General features: G+C 44.4%; 1 protein-coding gene across 1 annotated transcript in view; it reads left to right on the top strand.

Annotated features, from left to right (window-relative positions):
• Svil (supervillin) overlaps positions 1–20728 on the top strand; it is a 128056-nt gene that overhangs the window by 34277 nt on the left and 73051 nt on the right. The window contains exon 2 of the mRNA XM_051205737.1: positions 18804–18861. Within this exon, the coding sequence (XP_051061694.1) occupies positions 18804–18861 (58 nt within the window). The remainder of the gene's footprint in view (positions 1–18803; positions 18862–20728) is intronic.

The raw sequence follows: 20728 nt of genomic DNA, 5'->3' as shown, positions 1-20728 counted from the left end.
TAGCTTCTGGGGAATTGGATTTCTGCTTACAGGAGTACAACAGGTTTGGAAACAACAACAAACAAACAAATACAGATGAATCAACAAGGAAGAGCACATAGAGGACAACAAAGTTCCTTTGGGTGGGGATGCCACCCAGTGGTAGATTCTCTACCCTAGCATTCCCTGGAGGGAAAGCCATGCTTCAGAGCTTGCCCTGTGCTCCAGGCTATTTTCTGTGTGTTCAGGGGAATGTCATGGGCAAGTGTAGGACTTGTATGTTGTCTGAGTGTCTGCAGAGACCCATCCTCTCCATCCTCTGTCTGACTTGCTCAGGCGAGTTTCTGCAGAGATGAAGCACTCCTGCGCTAGAAAACCTATTTCATTTGCCAAATCATCACAATCAAATATTTCTAATGCTAAACAAAATGACATGCTAGCTGGCAAGGCTCACCCAAACCCTCACCTCCATTAAAAATCTACAGAGCTGCTGCTGGGAAGCATTGGTGAGAGGCTGTTTTGTCCTGAGAAATATGCCCGAGGCAGCTGTGCATAACACTGTTCCTGTTAAACTTTGGCTGGGCTCCTGAGTGCCTGAGCTTGTGTTCCAAATTTATCACCAGAAGAATGCAGGGAGAATCTCTTTTTTTTTCACTCATACCCACCCCCTTTTTTCTTCTTTAAGATTTATTGTACTTGTATTTATATATGAGAGTGTATTTTATTATGTGTATGTGCATGATAAGACTGTGGGTACCCACAGAGACCGGGAGACGGTGTCAGAACCCCAAATCTGGAGTTACAGACAGCTGTGAGCTGCTACCCAGTGTGGCTGCTAGGATCTGAACTCGCATCCTCTACAAGTGCTCCTATCCACCGAGCCATCTCTCTAGCCTTCTCTCCTATCTGAATCTAGCATCTCTACTGCCAAGGTTTGAGAGTAGCAGTTCGGAATCAAAGCAACCAGGCAACTCACACAGCATGGTGGCTCTTGCTTTGCTTGGCCCCACCTACATTTCCAGACTCCCTGACCCAGAAGTAGTCTCTGTCACTGCTCTAGGATGTGGGACCATGGTAGCACTGAACTTCTGGCCTGCAGGAATGCAGGAAGCCATTCATGTTGACCAAGCACTTTGCAAATTGTGAAAATTTTCTGGTGTCTGTTTTTATAGCATGAAATGAAGTAAGCAATTGCAAGCACATTGTATGTTGCATTTGTGCATGCGGCTATGTTTTAATTGATGTCTACCTGGCCAGAACCCTGTAGAAGGCACAGAACAGGCACTGAGAATTTTCATTTCCATCATGAGAAGGATGGTGGAGGACAGGATTGGAATTCTCCTCAGGCCTCCTCTCCAGGAATTGCACATGGTATCCCTAGATAGCATCACCCTTCCTTCTACATCTTCCCAGCACTGTCACTGCTCTAACGTGGCTTCCCCAGGATCTGTGCACTCAGAGAAAACAACTTTAGGAAGTCAGGATGTAGGTGGGCACTCTGCTGCAGAGGCCGCTGGGCATGAGGGAGCACTCCCCGAGGAATAACATCCATGGAAAGAGAGGGGCTTGTGGCCTGTCTTGTCTCACCTGTGACACCTGCTGGCATGCACATAGTTGGCCTTTACCATGTGACTGCAGTCATAAAAATGATCTGGTTAATGCTACAGAAGAGGGGGTCTGGGGCCTGGCTCCTGAGCGTGTCTACTGGGAACAGTGCATCCTGGGAGTGAAGAGCTCTTGCAGCATAGTCGAGGGCATGGGATGTCTGAGGCTCCCAGGACACAGTAACACCCACCTCAGTTAAAAAGCAAAGGAAGAAACTGAATGGTAAATGTGAAGTACAGAGAGCACCCCTACAAACATTCACTTAATTACTGTCACTCTGGGGTGAAGAACTAAAGATACAACACAAGGACGGAGAGCTGTCAGGTGCCAAAGGGTGCCTCCTGTGCCCCTCCGAGGGCTGGAAAGAGCAGTCATGCTCTGTGTAATGTGTATTGTCACCTGAAAAGAGGATTTTAAAAGTACTTGATTTCCCAAGTATGTTTGTCTTGATTTTGCATTTGTCATTGTTCTTTCTCCGTCATGACACTGGGTGGTGCACTGAGTGGTTTTGGCAGTGATTGCCTGTGTGTTCATGCCTTTCTGTCATGTTAAATATATCTCTGCTGGTACAGTCTGGGGCAGATATCCAGCAGCCATCCTGGATGAGTGCCCCTCCTCACCTTCCTGTCCCTGCCAGGACTCTCCCTCAGCAGAGCCAAACTGGTTTGAGAGTGTCCTGGTGAGTCTCAATTCTAGCCCTAGCATGCTCCTTTAAATGTGCAAAAACTTTTAATGTAATTCCATATGTGATTATAGAAGTTGTTTTAGCAAGTGGCCTCTAACTGTTTAAACACCAATGTGGCTGCTATCAAAAAGTGTTAAGTGCAGTCCTGAAATCAGGTCTATGGTCTTGGCAATGCCCACACCTAGATCCCCATGTTTGATATCTTTTAACGTGTGACCTTGAATGGCCTGAGCCTTATTTCTGTGTAAAACTGTTACATAGATTGGTAAATTAGAACCCGAGAATTTCCTTCCCTTAAATTTAGAAAGTGAATTGAATTTGAACCTGTCTCCACCATCTCTTCTTTAGCCCCCAAAAATTAAGTAGCTTGGAATCAGTGAAATGTGAATTAGGCCTTGGTGGGAAGGAATATTTAGATTAATAATTTGACCTTCATTGAAATGTAGAACATAATTGCACAGGTTTTGCTTGAAGGTCTATTCCTGCCCCCACTCTCTGGGGAGACTTTAGCTAACATGTTTTAGCATGGGCTGTTCATTGTGACCATTTCTCCTGGTACTTGTTGAGGATCATATTAGGTCTTGCAGAATTGCTCACTCTTTCCTCCATGGCTATGAGAATTCTTCACTGTTGGCCACTTGCCAGTTGAATTGATGTTATGGGGCCTCCACTGTCAGCCGAAGGGTCTTAGTAACAAGATGAGGTGGTGTTTTGGACAGAAATGTCAACTTACACATATTCAGCTTTTTGATTTGTTTTTGGCAGGCGCCGGCTTAGCACTTTGACTATGTAGACCCAGCTGGCCTAAAACTTGCAGAGATCCATATGCTTCTGCCTCCCAAAGGCTGGGATTAAAGGCCTATGCCACCATGCCTGGCCATATTCAGCTCTTACGAGGCTGATTCCCTTGTCATAAATCAAGATGACTTTATTTTCTTTGAAAATAGGTATTATGTTGACAAATGGAATGTGCATATTACGCATAAGCATGTAAAAACTGGATTGACAGTCCTTTCAGAGGCATCTTTTAATATGCCATGAACATATAAGGAGCTCCTAGGTTCGGCGGTATACATGACCAGGAACAGTCAAGCCAGCTGCTCCCCGTTCCATTCTGGCACTCAGAATGGGTGTCAGCAATCACCAGAGACTGTGGGTTCACACACACAGCCAGAGCACTCTGGAGACTTGACCTTGTCTAGTTCTCCAAGCTGGTGTAAGAGCCTGCTCTGCTGTCCCATGTAACGGCTAATACATCTATACCGTGAGGACACACACTTAGGCTTGGTCTCATACTCCCATTAAAAACCAAAATGTCAAGGTTCTGAGCAGTGAGGCAAAGTCAATGTCCTGTAGTCTGAGCATCATGCTTCCCTCTGTGTGAGACATGAGACTGTGAATACAGTGTTTACACGGTTGTAATGTTTGCATACAAAACATTTACTGCCGCACACACGTCAGTTTTTATGACAAGACCTATTACTTTTTTATGAGTCTGCCTCACTTTTATAACTGTAAATATTTTAGTTTATGATATGGACAGTTAAAATGGCAATGCCTTTTATTTGGCTGATGAAGGAACCTCTTGGTGAGGGTTACAGTTGTATCCCTCAGCACAGAGGATACTAGATGAGGCTGGGTGAGAGACCGTGGGGGTGGGGTGTTGAAGGAAGAAACCAGCGGCATGAAATCGCAGCAGTTTGGGTGTTTGATGTTCCCCAGACATGAAGTTCATTGCCCATATATGTGAACACAAGAACCACAGGCATGCTGGGCATCATATTAGACATTTGATATGTGAGCCTATTGCTGGAACCAGGGTCCCCGTGTCCCCAGCCCAAGACATGTAAGAGGGCCCTGGAAACATTTGTTGAATAAAAAACTGAGCAGATTCTCTAACTTTTCACTTCATACATATCTTGGAGCTAACCAAGCTGTTTTAAACAATGATGTTTTCTCCTGCAGATTTGTTATGACTTACAAAACTGATTGTAGAAAAATGCAAAAAAAAAAAAAAAAAAAAAAGCACTAAATTCTTTTCACCACTAGGGGTCGATATAGTGCAGTAAAGGGATGAGTTTTTAAGGAATTCTTTACAAAAGCTAGTACTTTCAGCTCTCAACTGCTTCTTGGTCATAGCTAAAAGGACTCAGTAAGCTTAGTACTGCAAGAGAAATCTTAGAACTGCATCAATATATTTTAAACTTAGCACAGGATGAGCATGTGTCTGAGTTAAAAATACACCCATGAAAATAGCTTGATAATGTGTTTAAAAATAAGGTCTTATAAATAGACAACAAACAATGAGTTGGCCTTTTTTTTTTTTTTTTTTTTTTTTTTTTTTGTAGTACTGAGGATCAAGCCCAGAACTCTGCACGTGCTAGGGAAGTGTACAATGAGGCCTGATTTAGTCTTTAATGATTTTTAAGAACATTTCCTACCAACTGTTAAACAGCATACTTGATGTAAAGTCAAGAGAAATGTACATGTTACCATGGAGACACACCCTTTACCCGAAAGACCAGGAAAGGTCCTGACAAAGCCCCTTGTCCTGTCTGTGTGGTTGGTGTGGTTGCAGTGTGGGGCCATGTGCTAGCATCCTGCTGCAGAGACCACAGACAGTGACTACTCCACACCTCCAACTCCAGCACCAGCCTAGCACAGCCAGGTGTGTGAATGGCTGGCGGCTGGGAGCCTATCTGGGTGCCTCATGTCTGCGGGACAACAGGCTGACAGTGTCTTCATTGTTAAGGACAGAGGCACAGAGATTTCAAGAAAGGATTTTTCTTTCACATTGTTATAACCAGTTAGAATAAAATAGGTAATAGTTTTGTACACATTGCTGATGGCTTTATTTAGCATGTGTAGTGTGTATGTGGTATGTGGCTGTGTGTATATGGCATATGTACATACGTGTGTGGGGGCACGGGTATACACATATGCAGAGGCCAGAGAGATGGGTGTCCTGCTCTGTCCAGCTGCGCTTTATTCTGTTCAGACAGGCCTCCTCACTGAATCTGGAGTTCACTGTTTACCAGCTAGGCTGCTGCCCCAAAACCCCAGCAATCCTCCTGCATCAGTTCCTCACAACACTGGGTTCTGGTGTATGGCATTTGACATTGGTGCTGGGACCCAGACTCAAGTTCTCACATTTTTGCAACATGGAGCTACTGAGCTATACTATATCACACACACACACACACACACACACACACACACACACTTTTTATTTTGAGATAAGTTTCCCAGGTTGGCCTTGAACTCCACCTATAAGTGAGCAGTCCTTGCAGTCCTGAAGGAGCCTCGGACTCCTGAAGATCTGGGATGGAAGGGCTGCAATGTCTGCCAGACATCCTTGTGTTCTTTGCTGCTGCCTTTTCTTTAAGATGCTGAGTTCTGATGTTGGACCATGCGTGGATGGTTGACTAGACCCTGGTCATACTGCAGCCCCAGTTGTCTCTGTGGTGTCTTGACTGACAGAGCTTGGGCCCAAAATCCAAAGCCAATAAGTAAACTGTTTCTCTGGCACCTGGTGGAAGTGCTGGTTAGGAATCTAACAGAGCTGGCCTCTGGGGGAAAAGAGGGGCACTCAATGCTTCCATGCTGATTCCTCCTTGAAGAATTACCTCCTGGGATTCAAGCAATCACAGAAGCCAACCAATAGTTTCTGGGTGTTGCAGTGACCTTTGAACAACTCCATCTGCATCACTCCACCCCCCACCCCCCCCAGACTGTCACCAGGGAAATTAGAGTCTCTTTTTTGGGTTCTCGAGGATAAAATAATTTACAAGAAGATTCAAAAGGAAGCCCAAGGAGAGTTTTATTAGTTTGGGGGGGGGGTGGATAACTAAGCTATAAACCCTATAGTTCCTGGGAGGAAGGAAGGAGATGAGGAAGAGAAAGCGTAAAGCATGCCTTTTGAGTAAAAAGTCAGAGAAAGCAAGCAGGCTCAGCAATGGAGTTGCATGGTGGGAGGTGGGCTGCATGCAGGCAGGGAACTTTAAAGAACCAACAAAAAAATCCAGTGTGCCAGGAAAGGCATACCCAGACTTTGGCTGGTATCTGAAAGAAAAGAAAAAGTTCCACTAAGTGTGCAGGCCATAGTGCTACATGGTAGAAGCTCTGTGAGCTTCTGTGTGAAGACCGTCTTAGAAAAGGGATAACTATTCCTCCAGTCTCCCCAGCACACTTTAAGTGAGTTCATTTTCCTGGATGCAGGGATGGGATGAGATAGGGTAGGGGAGGGCAGTCACCTGGCTAGGTGATTGGCAGACCCAGCTGGATCTACTCTTAAGGGGAGGAGGCAAAGTGTGTAATGGTTTGGGTAGTTTAGAAAGTCAGGTAGAATATAGATTCTATTCTTCTGACCAGGAGGAAGTAGCTTTCTCTGAATGGGCCCCAACAAAACCCAGATGTCTCCATCTTTTGATAGGAGAATTGAAACCCTAAGGGGTATCAAAGCTGATGTTTACTTTCCTAGCATTACCAGGGTACAGGGGTTCATTAACCAGGCTGATAGTGCCTGTAAGAAAACCACAGCACATCTGTTGTTGGAAGATGTGGTTATTACCTAGTTTGCCCGATTTAGAAAAGCCAAAGCAGACTCCTCCAGGATCCAGGTTGGGAGTGAAAGGAGTGTTGACTGTGAGTGACCTTTCACTTTTGGCAGCCATGCTTTGGGACAGGACACCGCTGTCTGCAGTGCTCAGTGAGGGAGCTCATGCTGTTGATGTCCCTAGACAGGAATTTCCAGTAACCTCCACTACAGAATCCCTTGGGAACTATTTGACTTAGATGAAAGAAAATTAAAAGTTGACCTGATATTTACACCCCTAACACATTAGCTTGTGAAAGACCTCTGTTTTTCATAGTTCTTGTCTCAAGCCCCACAAACTCTGCTCCCCAGAGAAACAAAGACTGTCTGCTGTGTGTAAACTATTGAGTCGCTAAGAAATTATACAGAAATGATATGTGAATGCCAACTCTTCAGACTGGACACAACAGAAATGGAAAGAAGAGGGGGACTACGGAGCTGTTGGGGGAGGGTGGCCACACATTTGACCCGTGGGACTCTGAATTAAAGTTCCCGCGAATTCTGTCCCTGAATATATTCCTATCTCCTTGATCTGCCCTTCCCAATTTTGCCCCAGTTCTGAACCTCTTAGGAGACCCTGTTGGAAGTTTAGAAGCTGCTCTTTAAAACTTTGGGGATGTATGCCTTCTGGAGCGGAATGCCTGCTGAATGACAAAGGGACAGAAGTCTGGAAACCAGCGATTTGTGCACAGGGAGAAGTGGTGCTGGGTGCATCCTGCTGCCTCTCCTTATATAGAAGTGTAAGGGCCTGACAGTCTCTGAGCTGAGTCTTAATAGAATCACAAGGATGAATGCTTGTATCTAAGTAGTCTGTGATCAGCACCCAGCTTCCTTCTCTAAAAATACGGAAATGTATTTTCTATGGGTGTATGCTTATTTTCTGGAATGCTGTAGCTTGTTGACTGCACCTGACCTAGGGAGTCACTCCTTAGCATCCAGGACATGCATGGGTGTGCTTGCCACCATAGGTTGCTATTTTGAAGATAGGGAACTACCTAGAGAAATGTGCATGCCTCTTCTAAAGACTGCCTTTGAGAGTTCTCTGATAAACCTTCAAAAGGCTGGGAGAAGTCAGAGAGAAAACGAAACTGCCTTTTAATAGCTCCAGGCCATGTGGAAGGGACCCTTACTTTTACCAGGTAAAGTTGGTAGACCCCATCCCAGGAGTCTATGCTCTGCTAGGAGGAGTTTCTATTATTGCATTAATGGTCTCATTGTAGCTCTTTTAGAGGTGTTGAGGTGTTGGCAATAGTTAACCCTTTGTCTGCCAAAGGCAGGTCCTGCTTTGCCTGCTAGCCAGTTTGCAGGGTAAACAGTGGGTGACCTACAAGCCAGCCAGTCAACTTGCAGATGACCTTATTAGGCAGCCCCAGGAGGCTGGTGTCTCAGGACAAAGTGGCAGGGCCTGCTGCAGTGGACTCTTCTGTGAGGAGCAGGAGAGTGCACACCCTGGAGGCATGGCCTAGTACCGGTCAGTTAATTATAGCGCTCTACAATGACGGGAATATGTGGGCTGTTTGGCATATATGGTTAGAAAAGAAGGAGTCTGTAGTAGGGGATGATTCTCATAAGATTAAGTGGCTTATCTTGTTTTCATGGGAATCTTTCTATTGTGTAGCATGTACTGATTCACTCTATAAAGTATGGGCTTCATCAGAAATATTTGTTTCCCTTTTGGGGTGGGGTAGCTATAAAACCTAGGACCTCAGGCATGCTAGGCAAATACCCCATCTATATAGTGTTATGAAAAATGCAACATGGGTTGGGACTGCAGGTGGCAGGACCCCTGTCCCGGACTGGGACCACGAGGGAGGATTGCAGTCCTGCTGCAGGTGATGAAATTTTATTGAGGGGGAGGTAAGAAAAGATATAAAGAGATACAGAAACAGAGAGAAGACAGAAGAGAAGAGGAGACAGGAAAAGTCCTATCTGCCCCATGGGGACAGTGGAAAAGAGAGCATAAGTAGGTAGGGATCTTTCTTTTAATGAGGTCCTTTGTGCCTGCCTACAGACTAGTAGTCATAGAACCCTAGGCTGACTGGGATACTGCCTGAGCGCATTCTGCCAGGTGACAGGGGCAGGCCAGCATAATATGCGAGTCCTTACATATAGTCAACGATGAAAGACAAATTGATGGGCTGAGGAGGTGACTCAGTGGGTAGTTAGTCACTTGCAGTGCCAGCCTGGGGCTCTGAGTTCTACTCTTGATACTCCCATAAAGGTGGATGGAGACCACTGACTCAACAAAGTTGTCTTCTGACCTCTGCTCAGTTTGTCTTCATGCTTGAGCTCACACACACACACACACACACACACACACACACCACACACACATACCATTCACACTCTCACACACACAAATTCACACACACACACATATACATACAGGAGTAATAATAATAAATAAACTTTAATGGAGGAGGGAAATTAAAGTCATTTTAGAAGAAAAGGTTTGATGTTAAAGGAGTAACCACTCTCTGGAGTATATTTACTTGTTTTGCTTTTTGTCTTGCTTTTGTTTGGGTGCTGGGGATGGAATTTCAAGGTTCCAGTGAGCTCCACCCCAGCTCATGTTTGCATTTCGAAGGCAAGAAAGCCAGTTACTGACTCGGTATATTCTGCTGCTTCATTAGGGTGTTTAACCATCTTGACTACTGGGAAATCACAAGCTACACTGGAACAATGGCAAGATTAAAAATGCATCTGTCTGGGATGGCACAGGTTACAGACTCTGACATGCATTATTCTAGCTGCTTCTCTATCAGGATTTTGGTCCTCACAATCACCCAGGAGCAAAGGCAGTTTTTCTTTGAATGTGGCTCTGAGTGGGGCTAAGGTTCCAAGGACCTGCCTCTCATTCTACCTAGAGAGAACTGCTCATGGATAGGGTGGAATAGGTACATAATTGGCCCAGAGGAAGCAAGAGAGAAATTCAAAACAATCAGTGGATAGCCAGGGTTTGGGGGGCCTGAGTACTTTGTTTAAAAATGTGTCCTTAGCTTGATAGGTGATGTCTTTTCTATAGTCTGGAACTTCACTAAAGGAAGAAACTCATTGGTCACGTGAGTGTTCCATGTCCTTCAGGCATTGGTTTCTAGGACTTCCAGAGGAGACTCTCAAGCACAAGGATGCCAAAATACTCTGTACAGCATCCCATGGTATCCAAATGTAATTTAAACACACCCTCCTTTAAATCGTCTCTAGCTATAGCAGCTTTTACACTGTACTGTTTAGGTAGACCCTTAGTTACAGTTTCTATAGCTGTGATGAAACTCCATGACCAACAAACAAGTTGGAAAGGAAAGGGTTTATTTGTCTCACATTTCCACGCTGTTCATCACTGAAGGAAGTCAGCACAGGAACTCAAACAGGTCAGGATCCTGGAGTCAGGAGCTGATACTGAGGCCATGGAGGGATGCTGTTTACTGGCTCCCTTCCCCTGGCTTCTCAGCCTGCTTTCTTATAGAACCTAGGACTGCCAGCCCAGAGACAGCACCACCCACAATGGGCTGGGCCCTCTCCATCAATCAATAATTAAGAAGTTGCCTTACAGCTGGACCTTATGGACATATTTTATCAATTGAGGCCCCCTCCTTTGAGATGACTCTAGTTGTATCAAGGTGACATAAGATTAGCTAGCACAAGTAGTAATGACAGAAACATCTGTAGGTATTCAGCACAGATGTTGCCATAGATTTGACTACATTTTGGGTCTGAGAACATGGGGAACTGACTGTGTGTACTGCAGAAGTCAGGAAAAGTCATTGGGATAACAATAAAGTGGTGCTGGGGATTGGAACCACTCCTCATGCGTGCTAAGCATCCTCTCTCCCACTGAGCTGCATCCCAGCTGGGATGAGATGCTCACTGAATTGGAAAAGTTGTGCAGGAAATGGGACACCAGTTCCAGTTCACACCATAACTCACAACACTAAATCCTCTGGGAAACCTTTTGCTGCACACACCTCAGACGGCCAGTTATGGTGGCTACTGGGTTATGTGTGGTGATGGAAACCAAGACATAGGCCAGATTGTGAATATCTGTGGAGGATTACAATGAGAGAAATAGAGAGAGAGAGAGAGAGAGAGAGAGAGAGAGAGAGACAGAGAGACAGAGACAGAGAGAATATGGACATATGATTGATGAGGGGAGAAAGAAAGAAATGAAAGGAAGAAGAGGGAGGATAGATGATGGATGGATAAATGGTTGGACAACCAGACAGATAATATATCTTTTTATATGCCTTTCCATCCTACTGTCTATAGACACCAAAGCCACATTAAAAAAAAAAAAAAAAAAAAAAAAAAAAAAAAAGCTGGGTTACAACATCTCTATTCCTAGGTATTTTCTCCCTGTCTGAAAATACAGCATGATATATTTTAGCTCAGTGTCAACATATGATGAGAATCTGACTTCACTGTTTTTTCTCCTGCTGAACTTCAGAGGTGGCACCAGAACTTACGAGACTGTCCATAGCCTCCCTTCCATGTCCTAGTGGTCTTACAGGGTCCATTTACACCTTTTCTCCCAAGTTCTCCTCCCAGCCTGAGTGCTTGGTTCACCTAGCTCCTGTTCCCCATCTACCCACAGCTATTACCTCCCTCCTAGATAAGCTCACTCACCAGCTCTCTCTCCAGGAAGAGTTCCCCATCTAACCCCATGTCTTCTAGTTGAACATCAAATGGCTTTTATTGTGATTTACACTGGTGTGTCAGCTTTGGACCCTGCTATAATCCCATGAGGTTGGGGAGACTTTTATGCTTAACAAGTATGTGATTGGAGGCCCACTCAAACTTGACATCATTTGCTGTATATATGAGGCATCGAACGTACTTGTTTGTATAAACGTTATCTAGCCATTTCAACCCATTAAGGACTATGTATTCCATTTTCCTGTACAATCTTCTCTTGGGAATGCAATTTGCTTCCTGGTGCGAGTAATACCTGAGCAAAGGAGGTTTAAGGAGCATTCATCTCTCACTTGTATTCCTCCACTAGTTAGCAAATGCCCTGGGAGTCTTCTCTGAGAGCTTGAAGTGCATATTGGGTATCAATTAATGACACCAGTGCAAAGCATTGGCAGCATTTCTGGATGGCAGGATGATGATCATTGCCACTGTTATTCTTAAGATGCCCTTCAAGGGTCCCATGGACAGTCAAAGCTCCTTCTAGTCATTCTTATGTAGTTCTAGAACACATGTGAGACATCAGGTATCGTGTCACCACATGGACTGGAAGACTCATAAAAACCCTCCTAGCAAATGGTGTTTCCTTGCATCTGTCCATATAAAAACCATCGAGCCGTGAGTATGGAGGGGCAGGGTTGGGAGAAGCCTGCCTCCACCTCCCTTGGTGACTGAGATAGTGTTGGCTTCCTTCTGCATGAGCATACATTCTCAGTGAAGCTGCTATATGCCACCCTCACAGTATTTCCGAAGGTGTTGCATATTGTGTACAGTAAATGCTGTGACTTTATTGGCCAAGTCCTGTTGCAGAATGATGGTGGGTTGATGCTTCACACAGGCTACACACGTTCTTAGTGCCACTCCCTAGACTCTGGACACACCTGAAACATCATCTCCTCTTCCTGGAACTCTTCCATCCCTGACTCTGTATTTGACTATTGTGGGGACCTCAACTAATTGGAGCCATGCAATATTTGGCTGGTTCATTTCATCTAGTATACTAGCTTTGGTTTCCCGCATGTAGCATGTGTGGGAACATCATTCCTTTGAAGGCTAGATAATGTTCCATTGTATGCCTGTTTCAGTGTTCATTTTACTTCTTTGCTGGTCTGTTTATGTTGTGATAGTGGTAGTCAAGCCTACCCAGGGCCTTGTGTATTCTGGGCAAGTACATGCGTTGGTGAGCCACACCCTCATCCCAGTGCACTTTTTAAACATGAGTCTCCCTTTGGTCTTCTGTTGTTACTCTGGAAATCTCTGGCCCATTTGCTTAGGGAACCTCAACTTTTTTCCCAAAAATCATTAGCAAGAGACCCTAATTCAACTTGAAATCTTTATGATCAATTTTTTCATGACAACTGTTGTCACTTTTTATTTTAAGTTGTATTCAAAGACACTAATGACCCTTTAAGAAGATTTCAGTAAGCCTTTACCTCAAAAAGGGAATTCTGCCATATAGAAAGGCATGGTTTTCTTTCAACACATCTGATAAAGAAGTAGCTGTGAGTTGTAATATATCTTATTGTTGAAAGTTTTTCTGCGCTTTTCATCCCTGCACACCCAGCCTGTTTTAAATTATCTTACATCATGATGGAAGGTAAAATTTTATTTGCAGACTTTTCCAAAATATTACCATGAAGCAGGATCCACAGAGCATTTCAGGAAGCTGTACACAGTGCAGGGGAGAGGATGGGGAAATGCATGAAGAACTCATGTGTGATAAAGGGGGATTGAGAGAGCCCAAATGGACTCCCACTGCTGGAACCACAAGTCAAACCATTCTCCCTCAGATTAAGCACATAAATAAAACCCACCAAAGACCTGGGAATACTATTTATGATTGTTCTGGCATACAACAGACTGCCTTGTGAGGCAATGAAACCAGATCTTCAGCCTTGGAATATTGTGGTTTAATAAGGATCAGGATAAACAGATAGGCTGAATAGATGTTTATTCAGGGAGAAATAACTTACAACCTAGATAGATGAACACCAGCAAGTTCCACCAGATGCTCTCTTCTCAGCGTCCCGCCACAAGAGAGTGTTCCCTGGCTCCTCCTCAGACCTAGTTCCACTGATACTTCCACCCCTGGCTCCACCACCCAATGGGCGTGGTCAGTGCCACAGAAGGAGACAAAGTGAATATCCCACTACATTGGAATTTCAGGCTGGCCACCATCTTTAGACTGTGGAGAGCTTTGGGTAAAACAGTTTCTGTGGCACATTTTGATTTTTGGAAGTGTCACTAGCTCACAATAGTGTATATCTGGATAGTTGTTCCATGCCATTCAGCTCAGTTTTCCAAGGTGGGAGTGTTTTTGCCTTCATTGGGAGGTACAGTGTGGCATCACAAGGCTGTCACAGAAGCAAATGTGCACCAACTGTCCACAATATATATCATTACCACGTAGGGGTCAGTGATGCACTTGCAATTGAGAGTGAGGCCACATATATTCTCACCTAACCCTGACCTCACTGTCCTTTCCCTCTCTTGCTTTCTTCAGGCCAGCCAGAGAATGCTGTTTTGCCTTTAGAAATATAATTGACTGAACCAGGGATGTATCTCAGTTGGCAGTACAATTGTCTAGCATGCATGAAGCCCTGGGGTCAACCCCCAGCATTGCATAGACGAGACATCCTTGTGTGGGATGCTGGCTCAGAGGGGAGGAAGGGAGGAAAGAAGACAGGGTGGGATGAACTGAAGAAGATAAAATTGAAGGAGCACACTATATCTGTTATGCTCTTATTTCCTCTGGTTTGGACATGACCACTGCCATCTTGAATCGGAGCAGCTATGATTCCCCAACAGGAGATTTTTCAGAGACCATGTGGGTACACATTTCCTTACAAAGACCCTCACACGGCCCCTCTCTGGGCCATGTGACAGGTGAACCATTAACCGGGAGATTCTTTGGTCGATACCCCTTGAATTGTCCAGGGAGCTTCGAAGTACTGTAGCTACCTGGGTGTCACCCATGTCCCGTGTCCCATGCGTCACTCGTGCTCCCCGTACAGGACCCCAGTTAACTCACTGATCTGTGCACCCAGGCGGACTTGGAGGAAATCTCTTTGATCTGCCCATGCCCTCACTAGCTGTGCTGAGCAGACTTTATATCTGCCCAGGAAATGCCCGCCTCAGCTTTCTCATCTGCAAGGGAGTCACAGCAGCCTCTCCCTGGCAGGCTGGGAGCACACAGTGGCTCCAGCACCAGCAGGCAGTAAGCGTGGAGGTGAGAACACGAAGGCTGCAGGCCTTACTATTATTGCAAACGGGATGTCTGTTTACCAGTCAGGTCGCTGGTGGTTTCCTTCCTGGTTGCCCTTGTTTCCATAGGCTCCTTTACAAGAGGGACCTCTGCAAGGACAGCTGTCTCTTGTATCGCAAGGACCCCTGGAGTCTGAGCTCCAGCAGTGATCTATATTGTGCTGTCCCTTGAAGCTAACCCCTCTGCCCTTTATCATATATCACAGCAAATATTCTTACCCAATGAACCATCTCTCCAGTCCCTCATGGGTACTTTCTAGTGACATGAAATATAGGTTTCTTTGATCTCACTTGACTCCCTGCAGATAGATCGTTTAGGAGTAGATTAAATTTTATACCCATTGTTTCATAAAGAACTTTTTTCTTTCTTCTGTGATGTCTGTTTTGTGTCCTGCGTCGAAGCTATTAGCCCAGGCCAACAATTCTGGAAATTCTTCCAATCCCCTTCTTCTGTCTTTGTTCCCAGGCATCATTTCCCACACTCTACAGAGTTCGTGTGACATCCATCCCCTGCCCAGAAGATGAGTGTTCAGCAGTTTCCCCCATAGTGAACTCTATCCACAGTACCTATTGTTCCTCCATGGTTTGTTTAATTTTTAACAACTGTATCTACCATATTCTTCCTGGGCTAAAAGAGGTAACTGAGAATGTGAACACCAAAAGGCCCCTGACTGCCACTGTCCTACAGTCTTACACTGGCTTAGTCCCTCTTGGCACTATGGTAAGACACCTGACAGAAACAACAAGGACAAGGATTTAAATCGGCTCTGGGCTTAAGAGCGCATGGTTCATCTCGGTGGGATACATTGCAGAGAGCTTGGACAGGGACCCAGCTCTGCCAGCCCTGCTCCCCACTCAAATATTCCATAGCCTCCCCACATAGTTTTAGCAGTAGTTCCAGCAAGTTAACAACCAAGTGTTCCTATATCTGAAAGTGTAGAGTATCTTTTAGTTTCAAAGAGTAACACACTCATCTGTCCATTCATCCGTCCACCCATTGCTTCTTCATTTAAGCTGATCCATTTTGATGCTAGGCCCTAAAGTCCAAAGTATCTTCATGGCTTTAAGAAAAGACTCTTCCATTACTTCATATTGTCATTCTGCGAACATTTACTGCAGACTACTATATGCCAGTTAGATACAAATAAATGTTCAGGACCAAAGATACAAAGGCAGACAAGCTCTGAGTCCCTGCCACTGCATAGAGTTTGGGCAAATAATGATCTTGACCCACCTCCCAGTTGATCCCATGGCTCTGTACCTACCAATTGTCTCCTGGAATCAAGTTACCTTCTTAGCCTTGTTTCCTTACACTGTCTGTAATGGAGTCTGTTTCCTGTGGGTTTCTTTATTGTCCCTCTGTAGGGAGGAAACAATCCATCTCTAATTATTGTCAATTGTTCTTCCAAATTCGTTTTCCGGATTTGAGCCCTCCAGTGACAGACTGCAGTTGGAACAAGCAGGCAGCAGCCTTATAGCTAAAGCTTAACAGCTTCTGTCTCAAATTAAAATGGTTGACTCTCCTGGTAATATCTGCCTTTTCTATTTCCACAGTTTTGCTCATATGTTGCTTATAAATCTTAACTCTTAAGTATGAGTTTTTGGCTCCTGGTTAAGTGAAATATTTTATTGAGCTCAACCAAAGCCAAGCTTGGGGCAGCCTGGGAACACTTAGGCACCTCACCGCACCCCAACACATTGAGTCCCTGTGTGGGGTTTTCTTCCTTGGGGCGATTTGGTTCTAGGGAAAGCGGGGGAGTTCTTTTCAGTGCTGACAGGATAGTTAGTCTCAGCCTTGTCTTCTTGGGCAAAGCATTCTCTATGATTCCCCAAGGCCTTGCTGTGACATACTCCAAAATGCCCTCTCTCTGGAACCCTGTCTGCAGCAGCATCTCCAGCTCTAATTTCTGCTTGTAATCTGAAGAAGGGGTTTGATTTGTTGCAGCCTTTTGCTCTGTGTTCACTGTAAGCTCCAAGGCACACGTGCCTGGTTGCTCACTCTAGCCCTGCACTCTGGAAATTTGCAACCCAATTTTGCTTAGACCGGCCCAAGGGCATTGCTGGTTAGGAATTAGCTGTCAAATCAGGCTGGCGGTGCCCCAGTGTTCTGTGTGCAATCATGTTCAGAAACCCAGCGCTTTCTAGCTACCTGGGAGCCTTCAGATTTTCCGAGAAACAAGGTAAGATGGGAAATATGGAAAATGCATTTCTGTGTTTATTTTCTAATGTCTTTGTGTGAACTTCCGTATTCTCCAGCATCCTGCTAGTCATCCAGCTGACTATTGGGAAGGATGCTTTAACTATTGAGTCCCTAACTACGCTTGTAATTGCTGGAAATGTCTTTTCTCTTTCTATTGCTAAACCGCAAAAGCTTTTATATAGCAACATTGCTAATTAAATTCAAAGCTTTGGATCAAATTCTGGATATGCTGCACTGTACCTAAAATATCCTCTGAAACCACATGTCTTACGTGCAAGCTTCTTTCCAGCAGGCAATGGTGGGCAAGTCTCTCTTTTTTAATTCTTCATGTGAGACAGTTTTGAGAAAATACTGTCTTTCCAGTGACTTCTTTTCTAGCCCAGAGAAAGAAGTGCTTCTCGTCTTATTGCTGAAGTGTTGTTACATACGTGGAGCTGGGACAAAAGTGAGGCGCTGTGGGTATTTAAATGCCGATTTGAAACCCAGCCATTATCTTCCCAGAATATTTCATAGCACAAGTGCTCTGCTGGGACTAGACTAGAACCATTCAGAAACTTCTTTTAAAACATTTGTTAGCTTTTCTTTAAATCAGAGTTCTCTTTCTTCAGATAGTTATGACAGGATGCATGTGTGTGCTTGGAATAAAACCTGGATGTGTAAATGGCTTTTTACTCTTCATTTCACTGTGCCTCCCTGTTGGCCCTAATTTCCAGTTTCAAGGACTTGAGATGTGTTTTGATGGATAAAGAAGTGTTGGCATCTGCTATGTCTTATACCTTTACCCTGCCCCTTGGGTTCTGATTCTAAATAGTAAACCATAAAAGTACTTCCTTGGGGGAAGGAGTTTCTGTTCCGGGTCTGTTTGTGTTTGGTCACTGTGCCTGAAGCTGTAAACCGGGTTGCTGGCTGTGAGACCATCATAAATCCTGTCTCCGCCTGGTTTTCATTAACACGTTCACCCTGGATGTGTGATTTTCCTGTATGGAATTGTTACCAGCTGTCTTTACATCATATATCCTATCTTCAAAAATAAATGAGTCTGTCCAGTGGGATTGCTTAGCAGGCAGCACTTGTGGCCAAGTTCGATGACTTGAGTTTGATTCTGAGGATGAACATGGTAGAAAGAAAGAAGTGATTCCTGTAGGTTGTCCTCCAACACACACACACACACACAGAGAGAGAGAGACACACACATGTACACACGTGCCCGCACACATACATACCCGCACATGTACCCACACACGTACCCACACAGGTACCCACACACATACATGCACATGTATCCACACACATACCTGCACACCATGCACAGTGTTGTCTAGATCTTAACAAAAGCAGCAAAAGTATCCATTCCTCTTGAACATCCCTTTCACCTCTCCACCAGCTCTAATGGGATCTCCAATCTCCCTGGCACGTTACCTCATTATCTCTGGTTATCTTGACCCAAATCACTTAATTATTTCTCTTTCCCCCTCCTCAGTATATAACTGTTACTTGATATTTAACTGTTTCACGGTTTTTTTTTTTTCTGTAATAAGTTGAGATGGCTTTAAAGGATGTCATAATATTTGTTTAACCTGTGAGCTATACAGAGGCTTCTTCAGAAGGGAAGGAAGCAAACCAGGGTTTTGTTGAGTTTGACTCTCAGAAGACATCAGTTTTGTTATTTTGTTAATAATGTCCTTTTTAATTAAATTACAAATTCAAGGGGAATTTAAGGGCATCTTCCAGTCTGAATGTTCTTAAGTGACTGTAACTATATTCACTTTGTGTTATTTCTTTTCCCTTAGATTTCAACAAGAAAAACTTAGGCTTCATTGGATTCCCACATCAAAGAAAAGCTGAAAGGTAATGTGGCCTGCGTTCAAGAACTCTTATGCTTTGGAGATACATGGTGGCTTTTAAGATAATCCCTTAGATCCCTCCTTGTTTCCTTCTGAAGACCTGGGAATAGAAAGAACCCAGGCCCTCACACATGCTAGGCAAACGCTTCCCAGTGAACTTCATGCACGGCAGCCCCTGGGCTCTTACATTTCTAACCCACGAGTTTGCTTGGCAGTATGTTTTTGCCCAGGATGTTATTTAGTTATAGCAAGAGCTGGTGGCATGACTCAGTGGTACAGCTTCTACCTAGCTTGTGCAAAGTACCAGGTTCATTTCCAAAAGGTGTATGTGCATGCATCTGTCTGTGTGTCTTTCTGTATAAAGCAAGCTTACTGAACAGTATTCCCAGGCAATAGTGACTCCTCTCTACACCACGCTGTTCCTGGGAGTTGCTTTCTTTTCCTCTCATTTACCTCTAAGCTTTTGAATCTGTTTATCAGGGAGCTTTTGGCTTTTTAAGAAAAAGCTTAGCCTTATTCCTCCTGTCATTTTTCTCACTTCCATCTCTGCATCCACCCACCTGTCCTTGTGAGTTCTTGGTGACAATTTCCTTGTCCTTGGAGCCTTATGGGTGCCCATCTGATTTACCTGCTGTGCTCAGACCCTGTAGCACATTGCTGATGTAAGATAGTGCAACCGTGATGGAGTGTGCCACACAAGGTAGCTGCATTGGGTCCTTCCGTGTAGGCCACTGTCCACACACAGTCAGACAATACTAAGCACAGGTGCACAGCCATCCCTCATGCACTCAGGCTTGGGTCGAAACCTGTACATCATTGTGCTAGGAGGAGCCAACCCCCATGCCAGCCCAACTTCCCCTCAGATGCTCTTGTCCCTAATCTATCGTGGCTCTGACACTTTGCTCCAAAGAACTTGAATCTGCATTCAAAATTGCAGAGTGGATCTTATAAACACACTATACAGGAAAATCTCTGGTCATCTAAGTATAAAGTGAATTAGAACCATGACTCAGGATAACAGTTAACAAGTGTAGTAATACTCAAATGTATTGTTTGAGTTGCCCGTGGTTCGTGTCTATGGCATGGTTTAATGGCACCTTGGGCTCATTCCCTAACCTTCCCCTCGCAGGTTATCTTAACTGTAATAAAGGTAATAAATAAGAAAAATAAAGATAAGGAGAGAGGAAGGAGGCACTTTTTATCCAAGGGTAAGAAAAGTATAAATTGGAAGTCAAACACTTTGGTGACCTTGACTCAATGGGACATTGGAGTTAAATAAGCCATTGCTATCATTCCATGTAAACTGACTACAGTAGCCTTCCTGGCAGGACACCAAATGTAAAATGTGCCAGTGGCTGAAGGGTCTGTAGCATACAAGAAATACAGCAAAAAGAAAAAAAAAATACTAAATTATGAGGCAGCAGGGTTTTGCCTTCCTTGTCTTCTAATTTACCTTATGGTAATTAGCAAGAAACCATCCCTGGTAGAAATATTCAAACTGCAGCAACAAATACAAAGCAGGTGGGCATTGATCAGGCATTTAGACTCTTCCAAGTTGTGCAGACCTGGAGTCTTGTGGAGTTGTGGGGATTGTAGCTGGAGTTAGGGTTAGTATACAGGGAAGAGATAGGACACACTCCATTCCTTTACTAGTCTCCCCTTTCACTTACAAGTTTTCACAGGCCTTTTCTCCCTTTTGCCCATGCTGCTATTAAGTAGTTTGAAAGCACATGTCATATTACTATAATTTATCACTGGAAAAAGCATCCAGACTTCCTCCGTAAGATACTGGCCTTCTGAGGCAGAGGTTGTAGCCCAAGAAGGTTGGGTGTGTAAACCTAACATACTCAGTTGTTCTGGGATCAAAAGGG

The sequence above is a fragment of the Phodopus roborovskii genome, unplaced genomic scaffold (assembly GCF_943737965.1).
Source record: "Phodopus roborovskii unplaced genomic scaffold, PHOROB, whole genome shotgun sequence".
NCBI lineage: Eukaryota > Metazoa > Chordata > Mammalia > Rodentia > Cricetidae > Phodopus > Phodopus roborovskii.
Note: the sequence above shows the minus strand (reverse complement) of the source record. Positions and strands in the feature narration are given on the sequence as shown.